This window comes from Protopterus annectens, chromosome 8.part0, assembly GCF_019279795.1.
Source record: "Protopterus annectens isolate FY-2018-M chromosome 8.part0, PAN1.0, whole genome shotgun sequence".
Classification (NCBI taxonomy): Eukaryota; Metazoa; Chordata; order Ceratodontiformes; family Protopteridae; genus Protopterus; species Protopterus annectens.
The window spans coordinates 1891263921-1891285111 of NC_056741.1; the positions used below are offsets into that span (position 1 = coordinate 1891263921).

Genomic DNA, 21191 nt, shown 5'->3' on the forward strand with positions numbered 1-21191 from the left:
CTAAAAACACTAGCACATTCTAGCAATAGTATCAGGGGGAGAGAGAGAGAGAAAGAGAGAGAAAACACTATGGTGAGAATCAGAAACTAGGCTCTCCTCAGAGTCAGAAATCTGAAAAGAAACCCTGCATCTGTCCCTTCGTTTTCCTGTTCAGATTCTGAATCCTGAATCTTTTCTTTCCTTTACCAGAAACTACTGGACGGTACAGTGGTGCAGCGGTAACATTGTCGCCTCACAGCAAGAGGTTCTCCGGTTCGATTCTCAGCTGGGGTACCTTCTATGTGAAGTCTGCATGTCCTCCATGCGTTCATGTGGGTTTCCTCCGGGTGCTCCAGTTTCCTCCCACGTTACAAAGACATGCATCTGGAGCATTTCTCCCTGGGCCTCCGTTGAAATTTGGCTTTGTTCCAAGTTGGACTTTCCCAGTTAACAAATGTTAAATAAAATAAATAAATAAATAAATAAAAAATACTTTGCAAGAATGATCAATAGCCTAAATTAAACCCTGAGCCAGACCCAGGAAAACTACTCCTATTTAAGGAAATTTGAGGAGGAGTACAAACATGCATAGATTTATGTTTCTTTTTGACAGGAAAAATGAGAACAGCCCTATTACTAATGGTGAACAGCAGATTCCCCAAAGAAGGGCACAGCATTCTGATACAGCAAGGAAGCCTTCTCTGTTCGCTCTCCCAGGACTAACAAGAGTGGCTCTCCCTTCCACTATGGGGGCCTTAAAAGCCACAGTGGAAGTAACTAAGCCCGGGCAATAATAGCTGTAGGTGCTATACAAGAGGGTTCCACAGTAAAAGATGAGTAGTCTGAGGTACAACAAATGGTCACAGCAGAGTCACCCACCTGTGGCTGAGGAAAATTGCTAGCCTGCTGTGGTGGCAAAGGTTATTTGTTAACTTTTTATTTTTGTGTCTGGAACAAGGACTAACCGTGGGGAAAGTAGTTTGTTCTATGAATAAGAACCAAAAATTGGTAGAACGCATGTCCATGCAGCCCACATGTGAAACCATAGTGTGTGCCAACTGTGCACAACCCATTCCTGATCACTTCCAATAAATAAATAAATAGTAGAGTTTTTAGTATCAAAGAAATTTAATGAATTAAAAATATGGTTAAACACTTTTGTCAATAACGTAATCGGACTTCATCAGAACCATAATTCACATAGATATGCTCACTTAAATACAAAATTAAAATATCTATGTGACTAGAAAACGTTTCATCTTAAAGGAACACTAAAAGTTGAATAGTAAAATACCATCCTAACAAACACTTTCCAAATTAAATAAATTAATTCCTTGGTATACATTAATTTAGCCAACGGATATATCACCGATGTATAACATGTCAAAAGCAGTATGGCAAAATCCCAAAAAAAAGCGATCGCAAGAGTTGCGAATCGCAAAATATCTCCCCCCTTTTGACCCATGGTAGCACTCGTTTAAGTGGTTGAGCGGTCAGAAATGTCAAATTTGGTGTTGTTTACGACATTCCAACCATTCAGCATTCCGAAATTAGATGTTTAAAGTCGGTGTTGTGCATGATCGAGCAATGTGCGCTCGATCAAATGAATGTATTCCAAATTCCTCATATCAAAACATATAATAAAATAAATTTCTGCCAACCAGAGCATATGTCTTAACATAATAAGTAATGAATAATCAAATAGTATAATATAATAAAATACCATCCTAATAAACACTTTCCAAGTTCACTAAATGAATTTCCTTATGTCAAAACATATGTTAACATATGATAAAATTATGCCAGTCACAGCGTAGATCTTAACAAAATGAACCTTTAGAAACAGTAATTAAAAAGTACTGAAATACAGACTGAAATAGGTTAAAAGTTATTAGAAACCCTACAATATTTTTAAAACCACTATAGTCTCAATGCTCTTAACCTCAACCAAGGGACTATGGAAATGTGGTCATTAAGCCCTGGTACATTGGAGGCGTCTAATCTAAGTTGCCAAAAAAGTTCCCCAATTTGTAATGTTTTCTGATTTATCTCCCTCCTCATTTGAAGTAACAACTTCTAAAATTCCAAACATGACTTTTTTATAGGATATACACAGCAGTGCATGTTTAAAAGGGAATTATTAGTATTCTTCCTTAACATGTCATAGTTGTGTACAGATATGTATGTATATATATATATATATATATATATATATATATATATATATATATATATGTGTGTGTGTGTGTGTGTGTGTATATATATATATGGTTCCCATTCAGAAGCCTGAAACATCATAAGCCTGAAAATCAAAATCCTGAAACCAAAGGCTGAAAATTCAGAATCCTGAAAACTCAAAATCCTGAAAGCCCAAAATCCTGAAAGACCAAAATCCTGAAAGACCAAAATCCTGAAACTCAAAATCCTGAAAACACAAATAATGCTAATATGTCACTATAAAGACACTAATATCTACCAACTGACCCTGACCCTAACCCTAAGGTCCGTCACTATCGCACACTCACCTGACCCGCGCCCTAACCCTAACTCACTTAAACCGCCCCTAACCCCAATATTTGTCACTATTGCATACATGCCTAACCTGCCCTAACCCTAACTCACTTAAACCACCCTAACCCTAAAATAAAACCAACCGCACACTTACCTGACCCCAACGCATGACCTAACACCACAGGGCTAACAATAGCAAAGCCACAATGACATCAGTATGTCTATTTTGTGTTTTCAGGATTTTGAGTTTCAGGATTTTGGGCTTTCAGGATTTTGAGTTTTCAGGATTCTGAATTTTCAGGCTTTTGGTTTCAGGATTTTGATTTTCAGGCTTCTGATGTTTCAGGCTTCTGAATGGGAACCATATATATATATATATATATATATATATATATATATATATATATATATATACACATACATATATATATGCACACACACACACACACACACACACACACACACACATATGTTTACACAAGAAAATAATGTCTTCACTGATTATAAAAAGGCACTGACTGCATGACCTACTACTGCGGGTACTGGTTGGAAAAATACTTCTTTATCCTCTCTGATTGCTCAAAAATACATTTAAGGTTCCTCCCCATCTTACCTTATTTGATGACTAATGAGGTGCACAGATTATCACCACGTTTGGCACTACTTAAAAGGTCTTCATGCCCTGATTCCAAACCTAACAAGGGGCAATACTGTTTTCTCCACCCTTCAAGAATTCCCTGCCTTACTGTACAAAGAAATTCATAGGGGTACCTTCGTTCTAGGAGCATTTCAGTCACTTTGTCACATTCCCTTACAAAAAGTTTCAAGCTGGAACACATTCTAGCTGCTCTAACCAGTTCACCCTTCACTACACATTTTTACACAAATAGGGTTGGCAGCTAGTGTAATGCAAGTGCTTGAAAATGTTTCTTTTCTAAAAAGTGTGAAATCAAATTGTATCAATTCTATGTTTTTAGAGATGGTGAAAACTTAACAGTTAACTTTTTCATGTTTTACCCGATAGGTAAACCTCAAAAATTCAGTTGTATTGTTTAAAATAGCTATGAAATCAAGTATTTTGTCATCCATACCCAGCCACACCTTGTATCTGTTTTAAGTATTATTCTTCAAAAAGATAAAATTGTTATTAAGGATCAATTCCAGAGTCCATAAAAAGTCTTATAAATCGGTAGTCAAAAATCTGTCAAATCTAATAAAGCAGAATGAAACAAACCTACTTTATGAGGGATGCATGTAAATAGATCAATAACATCTACTGACAAGAATGTAATACCCTGAGAGTAAAACTGCTGTTTAATTTTATGTAAAAAGTCCCACGAGTCTTTTAAAATATGCGTGGTGGAACTAAAAATATTTTTAAGTGACCTTTCTATGAACACTGCCAATGGGTATGTTGTGGATCCCTCCTCTGAAACTGTAAGTCTGAATGGGAGGTTGTCTGTATTTTTATGAACTTTCTGGATCCCAAACACTGCAGGAATAAAAGGATTCTTTAACATAAGAAAAGTAAGTTGCTTGTAATCATACCCTGCATCGGGCAGTCCTCTAAAAACAATCTTCCTATAAGAAACATGGATTTTGTTCATAGAAACTGTAATGTATCTGGTGCTGTCCTGTAGCATATTAAAAATTCTGCTTACATAATCAATTATGTCCATCAGGATGACACTACCTCCACTGTCGGGTTTCATTACCCTAATGGAGCTACCGTTGTTAAATGCTGTTGTATGTTAAATTTTCGCTTATTAAAAGTTCAGTTTTGAAAATATATTTAATTAATTTAAATTATAAAAATCTCTTGTACAACATCTCTTGAAAGTTGCGATGGTATTGTTCTTAGGAGGGCTGCATATACCTTTCTTTTTAAACAAATTAATAGATGTACTCAAATTTATTTCTTTACGTAAAGGCAGAGTTGAAAAATTAAGTTTTCGAGTAAACAACTTTAATAGTAAAATAAGGTCAGGAATGTCTATATGACAACAGGGTACAAACTTAAATCCTTTGCTTCTTCTTCTTTCAGCTGCTCCCGTTAGGGGTCGCCACAGCAGATCATCTGTTTCCATTTCTTCCTGCCCCCTGCATCTTACTCTGTCACACTAATCACCTGCATGTCCTCTCTCACCACATCCATAAACCTTATCTTAGGCCTTCCTCCTTTCCTGTTACCTGGCAGCATCATCCTTAGCATCTTTTTCCCAATATACCCAGCATCCCTCCTCAACACATGTCCAAACCAACGTAATCTTGCCTCTCTGGCTTTGTCTCCAAACCTCCCAACCTGGGCTGACCCTCTAATATACTTATTCCTAATCCTGTCCACCCTCGTCACACCCAGTGCAAATCTTAACATATTTAACTCTGCCACATCCAGCTCTAACTCCTGCCTTTTTGTCAATGCCACTGTCTCCAACCCGTATCACATAGCTGGTCTCACTACCCTCTTGTAGACCTTACCTTTCACTCTTACTAGTACTCGTCTGCCACAAATCACTCCTGACACTGTTCTCCACCCACTCCATCCTCCCTGTACTCTCTTCTTCACCTCTCTTCCACACTCACCATTACTCTGAACTATTGATCCCAAGTATTTAAACTCATCCACCTTCACCACCTCTACTCCTTGCATCCTCACCATTCCTCTATCCTCCCTCTCATTCACACACATATATTCTGTCTTAGTCCTGTTGACCTTCATTCCTCTTCTCTCTAGAACATATCTCCATCTCTCCAGGGTCTCCTCCACCTGTTCCCTACTCTCACTACAGATCACAATGACACTTCAAACATCATAGTCCATGGGGACTCCTGTCTAATCTCATCTGTCAACCTGTCCATCACCATTGCAAATAAGGGCTCAGAGCTGATCTTTGATGTAATCCCACCTTCACCTTAAACGCATCCGTCACTCCCACCGCAGACCTCACCGCTGTCACACAACCCTTGTAAATATTCTGTACCACTCTTACATACTTCTCTGACACTCCCAACTTCCTCATACAATACCACAACTCCTCTCTAGGCACCTTGTCATATGCTTTCTCTAAGTCTACAAAAACACAATGCAACTCCTTCTGACCATCTCTGTACTTCATCAACACTCTCAGAGCAAACATCGCATATGTAGTGCTGTTTCCCGGCATGAAACCATACTGCTGATCACTAATCATCACGTCCCTTCTTAACCTAGCTTCCACTACTCTTTCCCATAACTTCCTGCTGTGACTGATCAATTTAATCCCTCTGCAGTTACTACAGCTCTGCACATCACCCTTATTCTTAAAAATCGGTACCAAAACACTTTTCCTCCATTCCTCAGGCATCCTCTCACTTTCCAAGATTTCATTAAACAATCTGGTTAGAAACTCCACTGCCATTTCACCTAAACGCCTCCATGCTTCTACAGGTATGTCATCTGGACAAACAGCCTTTCCATTCTTCATCCTCTTCATAGCTATCCTTACTTCCTCCTTGCTAATCCACTGCACTTCATGATTCGCTGTCCTCACATCATCCAACCTTCTCTCCTTCTCATTCTCTTCATTCAGGTCTGTAATTCTGAAACCCTTCTAGCTGAGGTAATTGCAACCAAGAAAAGGGTCTTCCAAGTTAGAAATGAGTGGACAAGAAGCAGATGGTTCAAAGGGGGGGGGGGGGATCAGTGCATCTAAAACTAAATTTAGATCCCGGGGAGGAGAGGTTCTCTTAATGGAGGTCTTAAGAGGGTAGCACCTCTTAGGAATGCCTTACATAGCCTATGGGACATGACACTGGAGCCCATTTCTCTCATATGGAAATTAGAAACGGCAGCTAGCTAAACCCGGATAGTAGCTGCAGCTGCTCCTCGCTCAAAAGTTTCAGCAAGAAATTCAAGAATCTTTGAAATGGGTGCAGTAAAAGGATCAACCTGATTTTTGCCTGTCCAACAAGAGAACCTCTTCCATTTACTAGCGTAAAGCTTCCTTGTAACGAGCTTATAGGAGGAAATCAAAATGTGTTGAACTGCCGGAGAAACATCAGGAAGCCAGGCTAAGACCGGATGTGGAGAAACCAAGCTGTCAGCTTGAGAGTTTGAATGGAAGGATGGAGAGCCCCCGACTGATGCATCAAGAGATCTGGCACTGGGTCCAGGATCCAAGGCTTCCCCTGCAGGTGAGGCCAAAGGAATGGGAACCATTATCTGATGAGGCCAGTAAGGGGCAAGGAGGATAAACTTGCAACCCAATGAATGTGCTTTCTGAAGAATCTTGGGAATCAGGGGAAAGGGTTGAAAGGCATAAATCAGTCCTGGGGACCAATTGTGAACAAGTGCGTCCCTGGGTGACTGTCCTGGTGGTGGGACTAGGGCAAAGTAGCTGCTGCATTTGTTGCTGAGGAGGATGGCAAACAGCTCGCAGCATGGCTGGCCCCATTTATGAAAAATCAAGTCTGCAACATCCTGCTTCAGGGACCACTTGTGGGGCATCAGAATAGCCCGGCTGAGCTTGTGCGCTATCACGTTGGATTTTCCAGGGATGTGCGTTGCAGCCAGAAAGTGGTGGGAAGACACTGCCCATTGCCAAACTCGTAGAGCCTCTCGACACAAGGGGTAAGACCTGGTTTCACCCTGTTTGTTGATGTACCATACTACCAACATATTGTCTGCCTGAATTGCTACAGTCCCTGTAGGTAGAGAGTCCTGAAGTGCTTGCAATGCCAGAAGCACCGCTTGATGTGCAAGTGGTACTCATGTTCCTGCCAAGTCCCTTGAACAGTCTGTCCCAGATAATGCACCCCACCCTATCTGGGAAGCGTCCGTGGTCACTGTGGCTACAGTTGGGAGGGTAGAAATGGCCTGCCTACTGTTACCATAGGGGAGTCAAGCCACCACTCCAGATCCTTTTTGCAGGATTCCATGATCAGAATCTGATATGACATGGGTAAATTCTGAAATGACCATTGTGCAAAGAGGAGCCACTGCAAAATTCTCATGTGGAAGTGAGCCATAGGGACCAGAGTGATTGCCACTGCCATAGACCCCAGGACCTTGAGGACAAATCTTGCCTGAATTCTCATTTTTGTCAACAGCATTGCAACTTGGAGATGAATCGTTAATACTCTTTCTTGAGGCAGCTTTTCTATCATGGCCCTTGTGTCTAAATCTGCCCTTAGAAAGGTAATATACTGACAAGGCAACAAGACAGACTTTTCGTAGTTTATGGTGATCCCTAGCTGAGAACAAAAGCGAACTGTGGATTCCCTTGCCTTGATTAGTTGATGCTCAGTGGTGGCAGTAAGGAGCCAGTCGTCTAGATATGGAAACACCCAGAATCCTAGATGCCTCAGGTGAGCCGTAACTACTGCCATGCATTTGGTGAACACCCTGTGGGCTGTAGTGAGACTAAAGGGCAGCACTCTGAACTGATAGTGACTGGCTCCCAGCTGGAACCGTAGATATCTCCTTGACCGTCTGTCCATTTTTATGTCGTGGGACGCATCCTGGAGATCGACAGAGCACATCCAATTGTCCTGTCCCAGAAAGGGAAGCATGGACTGCAGTTTTACCATCCGGAACTTTGTTTTCTTGACTGATTTGTTCAGCCTGCTGAGATCTAATATGGGTCTCCAGTCCCCTGTTTTCTTTGGAACTAAAAAGAACCTTGATTAAGTTCCGTATCCAATTTGGTCTGCGAGGACTTCCTGGATGACTCTTTCTTACCAACCTTTGAACCTCTAGGTTTGCTTGATCCCGAAGATTGGGTAGAACATCTAGGATAGAGTGTTATCTTTTTGACAGGGGAAGTTGGGAGTAGTGGATATTGTAACCTCTGGATATTATCGATAGTACTCATGTATCTTCTGTGATTGTCTGCCAGGCTTTTGGATACAAGGATAATCTCCCCCGACTGTCTCCGAGTCGGACAGTCGGGCCTCCCTTCAGGAGCGCTGGAAGAACCTACCAGAGAAGGTATCTCTGTTGCCCTGATTGTACGGACCGCCCTTGCCACGAGACTGGTGTCTTCCGTTATTTCCCCCTCTGCCCCTGGGGAAAAAATCTCCACGTGTGTCAAGTGAAGCTACCTGGGATTTCCGGAAACACATCTTTCTGCTCTTCTGGCCCTTCGGATAAGGCCTAGATGGAACAGAAAAACGTACTCCCACGGCAAGAGAGTTTTGCCACCCTGTTCACACCTGGTAAGAGTCTCTTTTACCTGCAAACCGAATAAGGATGAGCCGTCAAAGGGGGCGTTGGTAAAGAAAGACTTGAAGGGCTCCGCAAAATGACAAAGGCACATCCAGGAGAGTCTGCATATGGCCACCCTTGTGCCTGCCGCCCTGCTCGCCCCATCGGCTGCATAAGAAATTAGCCGCATGGAGGAGTTAACCACCAAAGTCAAAATCGCAAGCTAAGAAGCCGCCTTGTCTGAGGCTCCTGCAGCTGTAGGATCCTGTAAGGTATCTCCTAACTCTTTGAGGAGATCTCTTTGAAGCCTTGTAAAGTGGGACAAATAGTTCAGCGATCCGAGTGTAAAGGTCGCTGAAGAAGACATATGCTTCCCGTATCTGTCCATCGTATGAGACTCTTTATTCGGCAGACGGACAGATGAAGAAGTTTCCTCTAATTCCTTCTTGGTGGCTGCTGCCACCACCATAGTATCAACGGGAACACCTTTGGATAAGAAGGCGCTGTCTTCAGGGGCTATTATGAATTTATTGGGCCTCCACAAAACTGGTTCCATCATGTCTGGAGAGCTCCACGCCTTTCGACTCACTACCTGCAATATTGGGTTGAAAGGAAGAGACACCAAAGAGGTGGAGGGTCAGGAACCGAATGCATCCAGGTACACTGACTCATCTTCAGAAGGGGCAAGGGACTTCCAGTCACCCCACCAAGGATTTCCAAGATGTCTGCAAAATAGACATCTTCAGAGGGGGACCGTGGGACCCTTCTGAGTCATCCAAGTCTGTGTCTGATGTCAAGGACTCAGGGGGGGTCCACATGCTTCCTCTTGCAAGTCCTCTTCTGAGGGACCTCCTCTGATGGATGCTCAGGGGAGGTTTCGGAAGAGGTGGGATCGTCCAATGTGGAGTCCTGGAGCATGGGTTCCCTACACTTGGGGCGGAGCGGGGGTTCGGAGGTGGACACCAGCACCGAAGGCAAAGGAGCCAATGCAGCCGAGGGTGGAACTGTGTCAGTACACAGCACACTCCTCATCACTTCGAAGGCATCACGGTCCCGGCCAGAAAGAGTCTCCGGCTCCGATGAAGCCGGAGACCTCCTCCGAACAAAGGGTGATGGCTCCGAGGCCGATGTAGGAGCCAAGCTGACCTGCACTGAAGCTCCAAGAGGGATAAGACAAGGGTCCGATGCCGGTCCCCCCCTTGGAGTCGACGAGGGAGCTTCGGCTGACAGATCCCTCGATAGAAGGGGGTATTGAGATCGGAGTGGTAGTCGGAACCGAAAGACCGGAGGTTACCGGAACCAACAGTTCCACCACTACGTCTTCCATACACTCCATCTCCGAGCTAAGAGGAGTCGGAGGAGGAACTGAGACAGGTGTTGGTTGGGCTGTCAGCACCATTTCTGTCTGAGATGGGCCCAAAAGTACTTTAGCTAATGCTGGTGCCCTAAGAAGCCTCTTCACCACCCTCTCCTCATCATCATCCGAGAGGCTCCTGGATGACAGAGAGGAATGGGTTGAAGACTGGTGACTGCCTGCCACAGATTGTAATAAAGGAGATTGTGGAGCAGACCGTACCAGTTCCAATGTAGGAGACCTAGATCGCTTATGAGACCTTACTGGCTATGAGACAACAGATGGAGCAGTAGGTGAGAGTGTCTTGCCGTATCCGAAAGTCGGGTCCGATTTAGCTTGATACTTGCCCTTCTCTTTTGACGATTCTGAAATCGGAGCTAAAGAGGATAAGGGCTTGGGTTTCTCCAGTTTTTTTGTTGGCTGAGTCCCCTCCATAGTAGCATCAAAGGGGCCTTCAGTAACCCTCTTAAGATCAATTTGTTCTTTCTCTCCTGCAGGACTCGTGAACTAAATGCATGACAAATAGAACATGAATCCTGCAGGTGAACAGGTCCTAAACAATACACACAACTCGTGTGCCCGTCCATAAGGGACATCTTTTGGTAGCACGAATCGCATTTTTTGAAACCCGAAGGTTTAGATTCCTTGGCAGTATCTTTAGACATAATGTCGAACAGCACTATCTAAAGCTAGGGGGGGGGGGGGGCATAGTACTAACAAAATAAACAGGCAAATACAGAGAAAATTTTTTTTTTTTTTTTTTTTTTTGGGAGAGCCTCTGTCAAACGGCAAACTCCCCACATAAGGAGAGCCTGTAACTTAAACAGCAACTCCTTAAAGCTTAATAGATATTAAGAAAAGGCAAGAAAGATGAAGAACCCTCTAATTCAAACAGGTTTAAAAGAGAGGAAAAGGCCAGCGAGAAAAATGGTTAAATGGTCTACACAATAGCAGCCACTCGGTCGGGATAGGAAAAAGGTAGAAAAACGAAGGACAACTACTGTTTCACGTTAGGTAATATAAATGCAAATATTTTACTTCAAAAGTATAAAAAGAGAAAACAATTAGCCTGAGCCAGTATCCGCAATCTCAATGCTGCAAGCGATAAACGAGATCTGGATAACTAACACTAGGTACGCTGTGTAGGAGCTAGCCTCGGCCAGTAAAAGCTCTCGAGCTTTAGTATACAGCCGAGTCGGAGCCGAGGATCGGCTCTGAACCCAAACAGTAAGAACGAAGGCGAGATACGAGCAACATAACATTAAACACTTTCCAAGTTAAATAAATTTCCTCATGTCAAAACATATGTTAACATATGATAAAATTATGCCAATCATAGCGTAGATATTACCAAAATGAACCTTTAGAAACAGTAATTAAAAAGTAATGAAATACATACTGAAATCAGTTAAAAGTTGTTAGAAACAATACAACACTTTTAAAACTACTACAGTCTCAATGTGCTTAACCTCAACAAAGAGACTATGGAAATGTGGTCATTAAGCCTGGTACAATGGATGCATCTAATCTAAGGTGCCAAAAAAGTTCCTTAATTTCTAATATGTTTTCCTAGTTACCGCCTCTGTCATTTGGGGTGACAACTTCTAAGATTCCAAACATACATTTTTTACAGGATGTACACAACAATGAGAAGTTATATACCTACCATAACGTTCCATGTTAGTTGTCTTCTCTCGCCTTCTTTCTTGCTTGATGGGTTCGGAGCCGATCCTCGGCTCCGACTCGGCACTTTGCTAAGCTCGAGAGTCACTTTTACCAGCTCGAGGCAGCCCCATATCCCATGATGCAAGGCGGTAAGTACCCAGATCTCGTTTGTTGTCTATAGGCAATAACACCTAGCATAAAAAACTTCCCAAAAGGAAGAAAGAAGGCAGAGAAAAAGCCTGAAGGATGGGTTAGGAAGACCAGAACTGTATGGTCTTAAGAAGCATTCTTCCATGTAGGGAGAAAAAGGTCTGTCCAGGCCAGGGGGAAGGAGGGAGGGTCGCAAGAAAGAAGAGAAGACAACTAACATGGAACGTTATGGTAGGTACATAACTTCTCAATGTTAAGTTGTCAATCTCGCCTTCATTCTTGCTTGATGGGACCGCGTCCCTAGCACCTCTATCCTGGGTGGCTCAATGGAACAGACTCTTGAGAACTGTAGAGCCAAAACTGGCTCTATCCCTGGAGGCCAAATCCAATTTGTAATGAGAAACAAAGGTATGAGGAGTGGCCCAAGTGGCTGCTGCACAAATAGTGTCTAATGGAAGTCTAGCCTGAAAGGCTGTGTAAGTGGCTAAGCTTCTGGTTGAATGCGCTTTAGGTTGAGTACAGCTGTTTTCCCCTGAGCTGATAGATTTCAGAGATGACAGAAGAAAGCCATCTAGATAAGGTCACTTTTGAGACAGGAAGGCCTTTTTTGTTATCAGCATAAGAAATAAAGAGCTGATCGGATTTCCTGAATTGTTTTGTTCTGTCCAAATAATATCTGAGTTGGCGGTGAACATCAAGATAATGTAATTTTTGTTCCGATCTGTTTGAGTAATTTGGGAAAAATACAGGAAGGTCAATAGACTGATTCAAATTACTCTTTGAGGCGACCTTAGGCAAAAAGGTCGGATTAGTTCTCAAGGATACCCTGTCTTTGTGGAAGACCAAATAAGGGGGACGAACAGAGAGAGCATGAAGTTCAGACACTCTCCTAGCCGAAGTAATAGCAACCAGGAAGAGTGTTTTCCATGAAAGAAATTTCAGGGAACATGAAACAGCTGGCTCGAAGGGAGGAAGAATCAAGGATGTCAGCACTAAATTTAGGTCCCATTGAGGAGGAGGACTCCTGACTGGAGGTTTCAGGAGAAAGATTCCTTTTAAGAAGGCTCTACAAAGCCTGTGGGACATTATGTTGTGATCTGCGAACCCGACCTGAAAGTTCGAGATAGCAGCCAACTGAACTTTGACCGTGGAAAAAGAAGAACCCGTGTGAAAGATTTCCGCTAAGAAATCCAAAACTGCTTGAACTGGAGCAGTAAAGGGATCAATATTTTTAGCTTTTGTCCAACAAGAAAAGCGTTTCCATTTGCTGGTATAAATCCTTCTAGTAGAGGATTTTAGGGAAGCCACTATGATATACCTAACGGGATTAGAGATCATAGGAAGCCTGGCTAAGGAAGGAAGTGGAGCAACCATGCTGTGAGGTTGAGAGAAGGGATAGACCGGTGCAGCTGACCCGATTGGTGAATCAGAAGGTCTGGTACTGGGTCCAGATGCCATGGCTGCACCAAAAGGTGACGATGGAGGAACGGAAACCAAATTTGTCGAGGCCAATAGGGAGCAATGAGAATCATTTTGGCTCTCAAAACGGTGGCTTTCTGGAGAACCTGTGGAATCAGTGGAAAGGGAGGAAAGGCATAAAGAAGTCCCTGGGGCCAATCCTGGGTTAGAGCGTCTCTGGGGGGATGGCCTGGCAGCGGGAAGAGAGAAAAGAAGTCTGGGCATTTGCTGTTTTGGGGAGTAGGAAAAAGATCGCAACATCGGCGGCCCCATTCTAGAAAAATCTCTTCCACTATAGATTGTTTGAGAGACCACTGGTGAGGCATGAGAATAGCTCTGCTCAATCTGTCCGCTAGAATGTTGGTTTTCCCAGGGATATGCGTTGCTACCAGAAACCGATGAGAGGAGATCGCCCATTGCCAAAGTCTGAGAGCTTCTTGACACAAGGGGTAGGACTTGGTTCCGCCCTGTTTGTTGATATACCATACTACAGACATGTTGTCTGTGTGAACTGCAATTGTTCCCAAGGGAAGAAAGTCATTGAGGGCTTGCAACATTAAAAGCACTGCTCTCATCTCTAGGACATTTATGTGCAGGTGGTATTCGAACGGTTGCCATGTCCCACGAACCATCCTGCCCTGATAATGACCCCCCACCCGATCAGGGAGGCGTCCGTAGTGACAGTGGCTACTGGGGCCGGGGATACAAAGGGTCTGCCTTGGTGAATTTGGGGAGAAGTAATCCACCATGAAAGATGATTCTTGCAAATTTGTGTCACCAGGATTTGGTGATACATTGGAAGTTATTGGTAAGACCACTGAGTGAACAACATCCACTGAAGCAGGCGCATGTAGAAGCGGGCCAGCGGAAGAAGGGTAATGGCCGCAGCCATGAGGCCCAACACCTTCAGAACCATTCTGGCTTGTACCTTTTTGCTGGCAAGGATGATCCTCACGTGACTTTGTATATCTGAGATTCTTTGGTCTGTGAGGGTTGCTGACATCCGAACAGTGTTTAAGTTTGCGCCTATGAAGGTAACAGACTGGCAGGGCAATAAGGAGGATTTTTCGTAGTTGATCGAAATTCCCAATTGAGTGCAGAGATTTAGTGTGTAATCCCTGGCTTGAAGAAGTTGATGCCTGGTGGTGGCTGAAAGGAGCCAGTCGTCGAGATACGGAAACACCCGGAATCCTTGACGTCTCAGGTGAGCCGTGACCACTGCCATACATTTGGTGAACACTCTGGGGGCTGTAGTGAGACCAAAGGGCAGGGCTCTGAATTGAAAATGACTGGACCCCAGCTGAAAGCGGAGAAACCTTCTGGAGCGTCTGTGAATTTTTATGTGATAGTACGAGTCCTGAAGATCTATTGAACACATCCAGTTGTCCTTCTCTAGGAAGGGCAAAATTGACTGAAGTGTGACCATTCGAAATCTTGTCTTTCTCACAGACTTGTTGAGTCTGCTGAGATCCAATATTGGTCTCCAGTCTCCTGTCTTTTTGGGGACCAAAAAGAATCTTGAGTAGATTCCGGGCTCTGAATGGTCTGTTGTAACTGGCTGAATGGCTCTTTTTTGTAGAAGCTTTAATACTTCTAACTCTGCAACTTCCCTTAGACCGGGTGGTACATCTGGAAGGGAATTTGTGTGAGAGAAGGACTTTCCTCGAAAGGAATTTTGTAACCCTCGGATATAATCGACTGTACCCATCTGTCTTGAGTGAGGGAACGCCAGGCTTCTGGGTACAGCGATAGTCTTCCCCCGACTGCCTCCAAGGATGGACAGTCGGGCAACATCTCAGGGATGCTGAAAGGGCTTGTCAGAGAGAGGCTCTCTGCTTCCCTGGTTCTGTGGACCCCCTCTGCCTCTAGAGCGGCGTCTGTTATTATTACCCCCTCTGCCTCTAGGGGTAAACTGACCACATGTATCCGGCGTGACTCCTTGGGATTTGCGGAACCACATCTTTCCACCCTTCTGTCCTTTCTGGTAAGGTCTAGAAGGGGTGGAAAAACGGACCCCTACGGCAGAAAGAGTCTTGCCGTCCTGCTCACACCTGGTCAATGTATCCTTCACTTGAGGGCCAAACAAAGCTGACCCATCAAAGGGAGAGTTTGTGAAGGACGCCTTAAAGGGATCTGCAAAATTACAGAGCCGCATCCAGGATTGACGTCTAAGAGCCACCCCTGTACCTGCGGCTCTACTCGCTCCATCTGCTGCATATGATATCAGTCGCATGGAGGAGTTAGCTATAGAATTAAGGATTCCTAGCTGAGAAGCAATTTTCTCTTGAGCCCCTGCAGCTGTAGGATCCTGTACTACTTCACCTAGTTCCTTAAGGATGTCCCTTTGGAGTCTGGTGAAGTGACATAAGTAGTTCAGCGAGCGCATAGCAAAGGTCGCTGAAGAGAACATCCGCTTACCATACCTATCCATGGTCCTAGAATCCTTATTAGGAGGATGGACAGGTACGGAAGGATCTGCAAGTTCCTTCTTAGTGGCAGCCGCCACCACCATGGCATCAACAGGGACACCTTTCGTAAGGAATTGCTTTTCCGAAGGGGCAGTAATAAATTTAGACGGCCTCCTAGGAACTGGCTCTACAGAGTCAGGAGCAGCCCAAGCCTTTCGAGCAATAACCTCCATAAGGGGGTCGAAAGGCGGAGACACCCAGGAGGTGGAGGGCCGAGATCCAAATGCCTCTAGGTATGCCGACTCATCCTCAGAGGGATTTGTGGAGGGCCAGTTTCCCCTCTGTTTTGGGAATTCTAGGATGTCTGAAAAGGAGACATCCTCAGAGGGGGATCTTGGGGATCCCTCCGACTCATCTAAGTCGGTATCTGAAGTGATAGACTCAGGGGAGTCTAGGTGTTTCCTCTTACAAGTCCTCTTGCGCGGAGGATCTCCTGACTGATCAGGAGAATCCTCGGAAGAGGGGGTTATTCCCAGTGGGGAAACCTGAGGCGGTGGATCTCTGGGTCCGGGAGCAAGAGAGATGGAAGAGATATCGACAGGCACTGTAGAGGGAGGAGCTAAGGGAATGGACTGCTGGCTGAGCCCAGTGGCCAGCACACTCTTCATCACCTCGAAGGCCCCCCTCCTAGGGAGGTCCGAGAGAACCCGTTCCGAAGAAACCGGGGCTCCAGGGCCCACTGAAAGGGAAGGCTCCGAGGCAGATGTCGGAGCCGAGCTCACCAAGGCTGAGGCTCCAAGGGGAAGAGCGGGGTCGGACAAGGGTCCGATGCCACTCACCCCCTCGGAGGAGACCAGGGAAGCCCGACCACCGAATCCCTCCAAGGAAGGCCTCGAAGAGGAGATAAGAGTAGATGCCGAGGGTGCAGAAGGGGGGGGGTATCCGCCCCTCAGCCATAGCAGTAACTATCCCCGAAGACTCCAGCTCCAAACTCTGAGGTAGAGTCGAAGGAGGAACTTGAAGAGGGTGTGGACTAATAGTCGTCTGTTGAGACGGACTATGTAACATCTGGGCCAGTGCCTGTGATTTCAATAATCTACTTACCACCCTCTCTAAATCATGGTCTGAAAGCCTGGACGACCTAGATGATCGTCTCCGATGGCTCCGTTCCGAGAGGAGAGGTGAGGCCGGAGCCAAGAGTATCGGTTCCAAGGAAGGGGACCTGGACCTCTTCCTCGAAGGAACCCTCGGAGCCGAAGAAGCCACAGATCCAGACGGAGCCGAGGACTTTTCAGCTCCGAATGAAAGTCTCGATGCATCGGCTCCAGCCGGAGCCGATACAGACACAACAGTAACGGTGTTAGAGCCGGTCGGCGCCAACACCGAAGCCTGAGCCACATGGTGGTCGGAGCCGACACCGATGTGACCAAAACAGTATCGGCACCGATAGCCATCGGTGCCGAAGATTTTTGCAAGACAGGATCGGCTCCAGCCGGAGCCGATCTCGACTCCGAAGTAGTCGGAGCAGAGGCCACCGGCTTAGATACAAAAGCCTGGGCCTTAGAAGACTTAGAAGTCTTGCTCGGAGCCGATTTGGCCGGAGAGCCCTCCGGTTTAAGGAGACCCCTTAAAATCAACTTATTTCTCCTCTCCTGTAGGACTCTCTGGCTAAAGGAATGACAAATCGCACAGGAGTCCTGCAGGTGGAGAGGTCCCAGGCAATATAAACAAGAAGTGTGACCGTCTGTCAGAGACATCTTCTGACAGCACGAGTCACACTTCTTAAAGCCTGAGACCCTTTCTTTAGACATAGTTGTAAAACAGTACACAACAACACAGTCTCAATAAGACAACTGAAGTTATCTAAAAAAAATAAAGTAACTAACCTCTCACACACACACACCCTGACAGAGAGGGGGGATGGGAGGGAATGAAGGCCTGACTAAAGAAGGGAAAGGAAATATAATTTTAGTCAGAAAAGGGCTTGCAATTAAGTAAAAAGGAAGGTATTTTAAGGAAAAGTGAAAAATGTAAAATTTTAGGGACAAAAAGTAGTTAAAGCTAACACTTACCAGGAGCTGGCAAAAGGAGGACCTCATCAGCGAAGCGGCAAATGAGATCTGGGTACTTACCGCCTTGCATCATGGGATATGGGGCTGCCTCGAGCTGGTAAAAGTGACTCTCGAGCTTAGCAAAGTGCCGAGTCGGAGCCGAGGATCGGCTCCGAACCCATCAAGCAAGAATGAAGGCGAGATTGACAACTTAACATTGTACGTTTAAAAAAAGAATTATTAGAATTTTTACTTAAGATGCCTTAGTTGTGTTCATATATACATTTACACAAGGCATGTTCAGTTTTACCTATATAAACATTTGTACATGGTCGGCACACTACCTGTGTTCCACAGTCAAGACAAAATGATACCTCTTTCCCTAGGGAAGACAAACAGTAAATCCTGGAAAATTACAAGTGTTAAAAGTCAATTTGTTCACAGAAAAACAGTGTTAAAAAAAGCACTTTAAAGCTCTTTGTAAGCCCCAAAAAGTACAATTAACGCAATTTCCCCACATAAAAAATGGTTTTAAATTTCACAAAATTTTTAAACTGACAGGAAAAAAAGAGCACTCCCATGTAAAAGTACAATATAGTCTCATGACAGCCGTCAAAACATAAAACTCCTATCTTTAAAATAACCTTCTTGAAGAGAAAAGTGATAAAACACAAACAATATTTAGAAAATGGAAGCTTTTTTTCCCCCAAAGGGAACTTATCTGCCCAGGAAAAGAAAGCACAAAGTTGACTGTCAATCGTCAAAAGCATCGGGATTGTACTCATTGGCGTCAGTACAGCTCTCGCGGGCTTTGTGCCCAAACTGGTCTTTTGGTCAGTTCATCTCAAGCTGTCTGACAGTTTGGGTGCACAGAAGGTGCCCTGAAGCTTTGGAAGCTGGCCAGCTGTTTTATCCTTGGCAGGATATAACCCATATAGCTAAGGCTCCACTAACTACCTTGATGATAGCAAGCTCAGATGCTCATAAGCCTAGTACTTATTATACAGTAGGAACTTCTCATTGTTACATTTGTTAATGCCTGTTATGTACTTCACAGACAAAGATTCTACTTGTCTACTGATGTACTACGTTCTTCATCTGTAAATATGTTGCAAGTAATTTCTATGTTAAATTGTTAATCACTATGTAATCCAATGTAACTACTGTCTGTTTATTTTACTGTGGAGCTTTTCTCCCCGGGCCTCCGCTGAAAATGGACCCACATCCAGTCGGACACTCCCGGTCAACAAATTTAAATAAATAATAAATAAATAAAATAAGGCTACTGCAGCAGTAATCAGTATGATAAACATTATTTACTTTTCACTGTTCTTGCAATGCAATGTACAAGGAGCCTACTGGTGAGGATATCTGTCAGGCTTGCTGCTAACAGTTAACCCTCCAGCATTTGCTAACTTGCCAAAGTCAAGCAGTCAGAACTCTTGCATTTGTAAACTCCCACTACTCTCAAGGCAGCAACAGTGCAACAGGTGACTGCCACTTTCTACCTGAGGAAGGAAAAATGAACACTGGTTACATGAGCCTCAAGCCCTCCTATGACCTGCTCCCCTACAGTGAACACAAAGACAATCATACTCAGGCTGTCACCGAAGCAAACTTGCGCTTTAGTCTTGCGCCAGTGAAGCACCTACCACAGACATTTTTTAAACATTCTTACACAAGCAACTGCCTCATCTAAACACAGTTTTTACACCTTAAACACAATTATCAAAATAATTTACATGATCTCGTTTTTGTTTTAGTTTTTTTTATTTTGTTTTAAACATAAAAGTCAATACTTACACAGGCTTCTTGCTGAAGACACTGCAGAATGTGCTTAACAGGAATAAGAAAGTCTAAAAGATAATGCAGACCATCACCACTGTAATGTTTTTCCACAACATCAAAAACCTGAGATAGAACGGAGGTTGCAGTTGCATCAAAAGGAAGATATAGTGATGAAAGGATTTCCTGTATACAGCTATCCAGAGAATCAGAAGCCTGTATGGATTTAAAAAGCAGTAACTCAAAACATATACAAAAGAGTCTGCAATAGGACAATTACGGAACCTCTAAAGGCCAAATAACTAATAGTGATTCATTGCAATTAGTCCAGATTTCTTAATATTATTCAGAAACACACTTACACACCATCCTAAAGGCATCACTGAATCTAGCTATAAAAGTAAAATTAGCATGAGTCATACAAGCCCTGTTAAACAATACTTCTCTGTTCTACTAAAAAGAAACATAAGGTAAACAAATGGTGGTGTGTTACTATGTGAGGAATTTTGCTAACCAATACCCTTAAAGTAATATGTCGGTAAAAGAGCAAGTGTTGCATGAACTTAAGACTAAAAATACTTTCACATCATTGTTGCTAACATTCATATATTCTAAGGACAGTATTATCCTCCACCCAGCACCCAGTAGCAGACTCAACCATGGAAGGAAGTACTTTACTTGTTTGTTTTAATTTTGGTAGTCTTCCATGTGTCATATACTGCAAACTATTCTAATCATCTGAGGTGCACAAAGTACAGTGTTCTCATTTTGCTGTAGGTATTACTGTGCTTCTGAAGTTTTGCTCTTGAGGTCACACTATGCTTACTCACTCAAACACAGCACAATACAGTTCTGCATACCGCAGTGATCAAAGCCATCTGAGTTTATACTTCACAGAACTCTTCAACTACAAATACAAGAAAACCCAGCAGATACAGTTAAAATGCTATATGCATGATAAACTAGTAGATAGTGGTCAATAAGAATTTGAAATCTACAGTTAAAAAAAAGGTGAAACAAAAAATAATTACTGGGAGGAAAAGTACAGTCACACAAGTCCTACTTACCTGTAACAGTAGGTGTTTAAAATTTCACACTGCATCAGTGGCATATGGGCTCTGTGCCAGCACAAACACCTACACTGGCAGCTTTCCACAGCTCGGAATCCCCTCCTCTGACTCGGACAGTGGGATTGGCTAAGACCCTCCCATCAAAGGAAGTCTAACCCTGCCCAAAAAAAGAAAGTACGTTCCAGCTGTGTTGTTGATCACTAATCCCTGACTGTGGGTTCGGTTCTGAGCCGCAGAACAGACTCTGTTGTTATTCCAGCTTCTGCCGTCCAAAAACTCTTGAGCCAAACTCTACCCACAATGCTCCTCACCAAATTACCTCAGATCGAGTGTGCAAACTATAGTGACAGACAAGAAACAATAAATAAGAGACCATATCTGTGTCCCTATTATGAAGCCAGTCTTTGGGAATAATCGATCCACCAAGAGTTCTAAAGGCCAGGGGAAGGAGGGGGGGAATGTCAAGGATTACTGAAGATCGACAACACAGATGGAATGTTATGGTAAGACATAAAACTTCTTTATCTGAATTTGTCAATCTTCACATAATCCTTGACTGTAGGACACAGTCCCTAG

The 21191-nt window shown here is 43.9% G+C and overlaps 1 protein-coding gene across 1 annotated transcript in view; it reads right to left on the minus strand.

Moving 5' to 3' along the window:
* Positions 1–20151, minus strand: part of PLEKHG4 (pleckstrin homology and RhoGEF domain containing G4) — a 3374045-nt gene extending 3353894 nt beyond the window's left edge. The window contains exons 1-2 of the mRNA XM_044079537.1: positions 20125–20151; positions 19564–19785 (exon numbers count right to left, since the gene is read on the minus strand). Of these exons, the coding sequence (XP_043935472.1) occupies positions 19564–19785; positions 20125–20151 (249 nt within the window). The remainder of the gene's footprint in view (positions 1–19563; positions 19786–20124) is intronic.
* Between the last annotated feature and the right edge of the window lie 1040 nt (positions 20152–21191).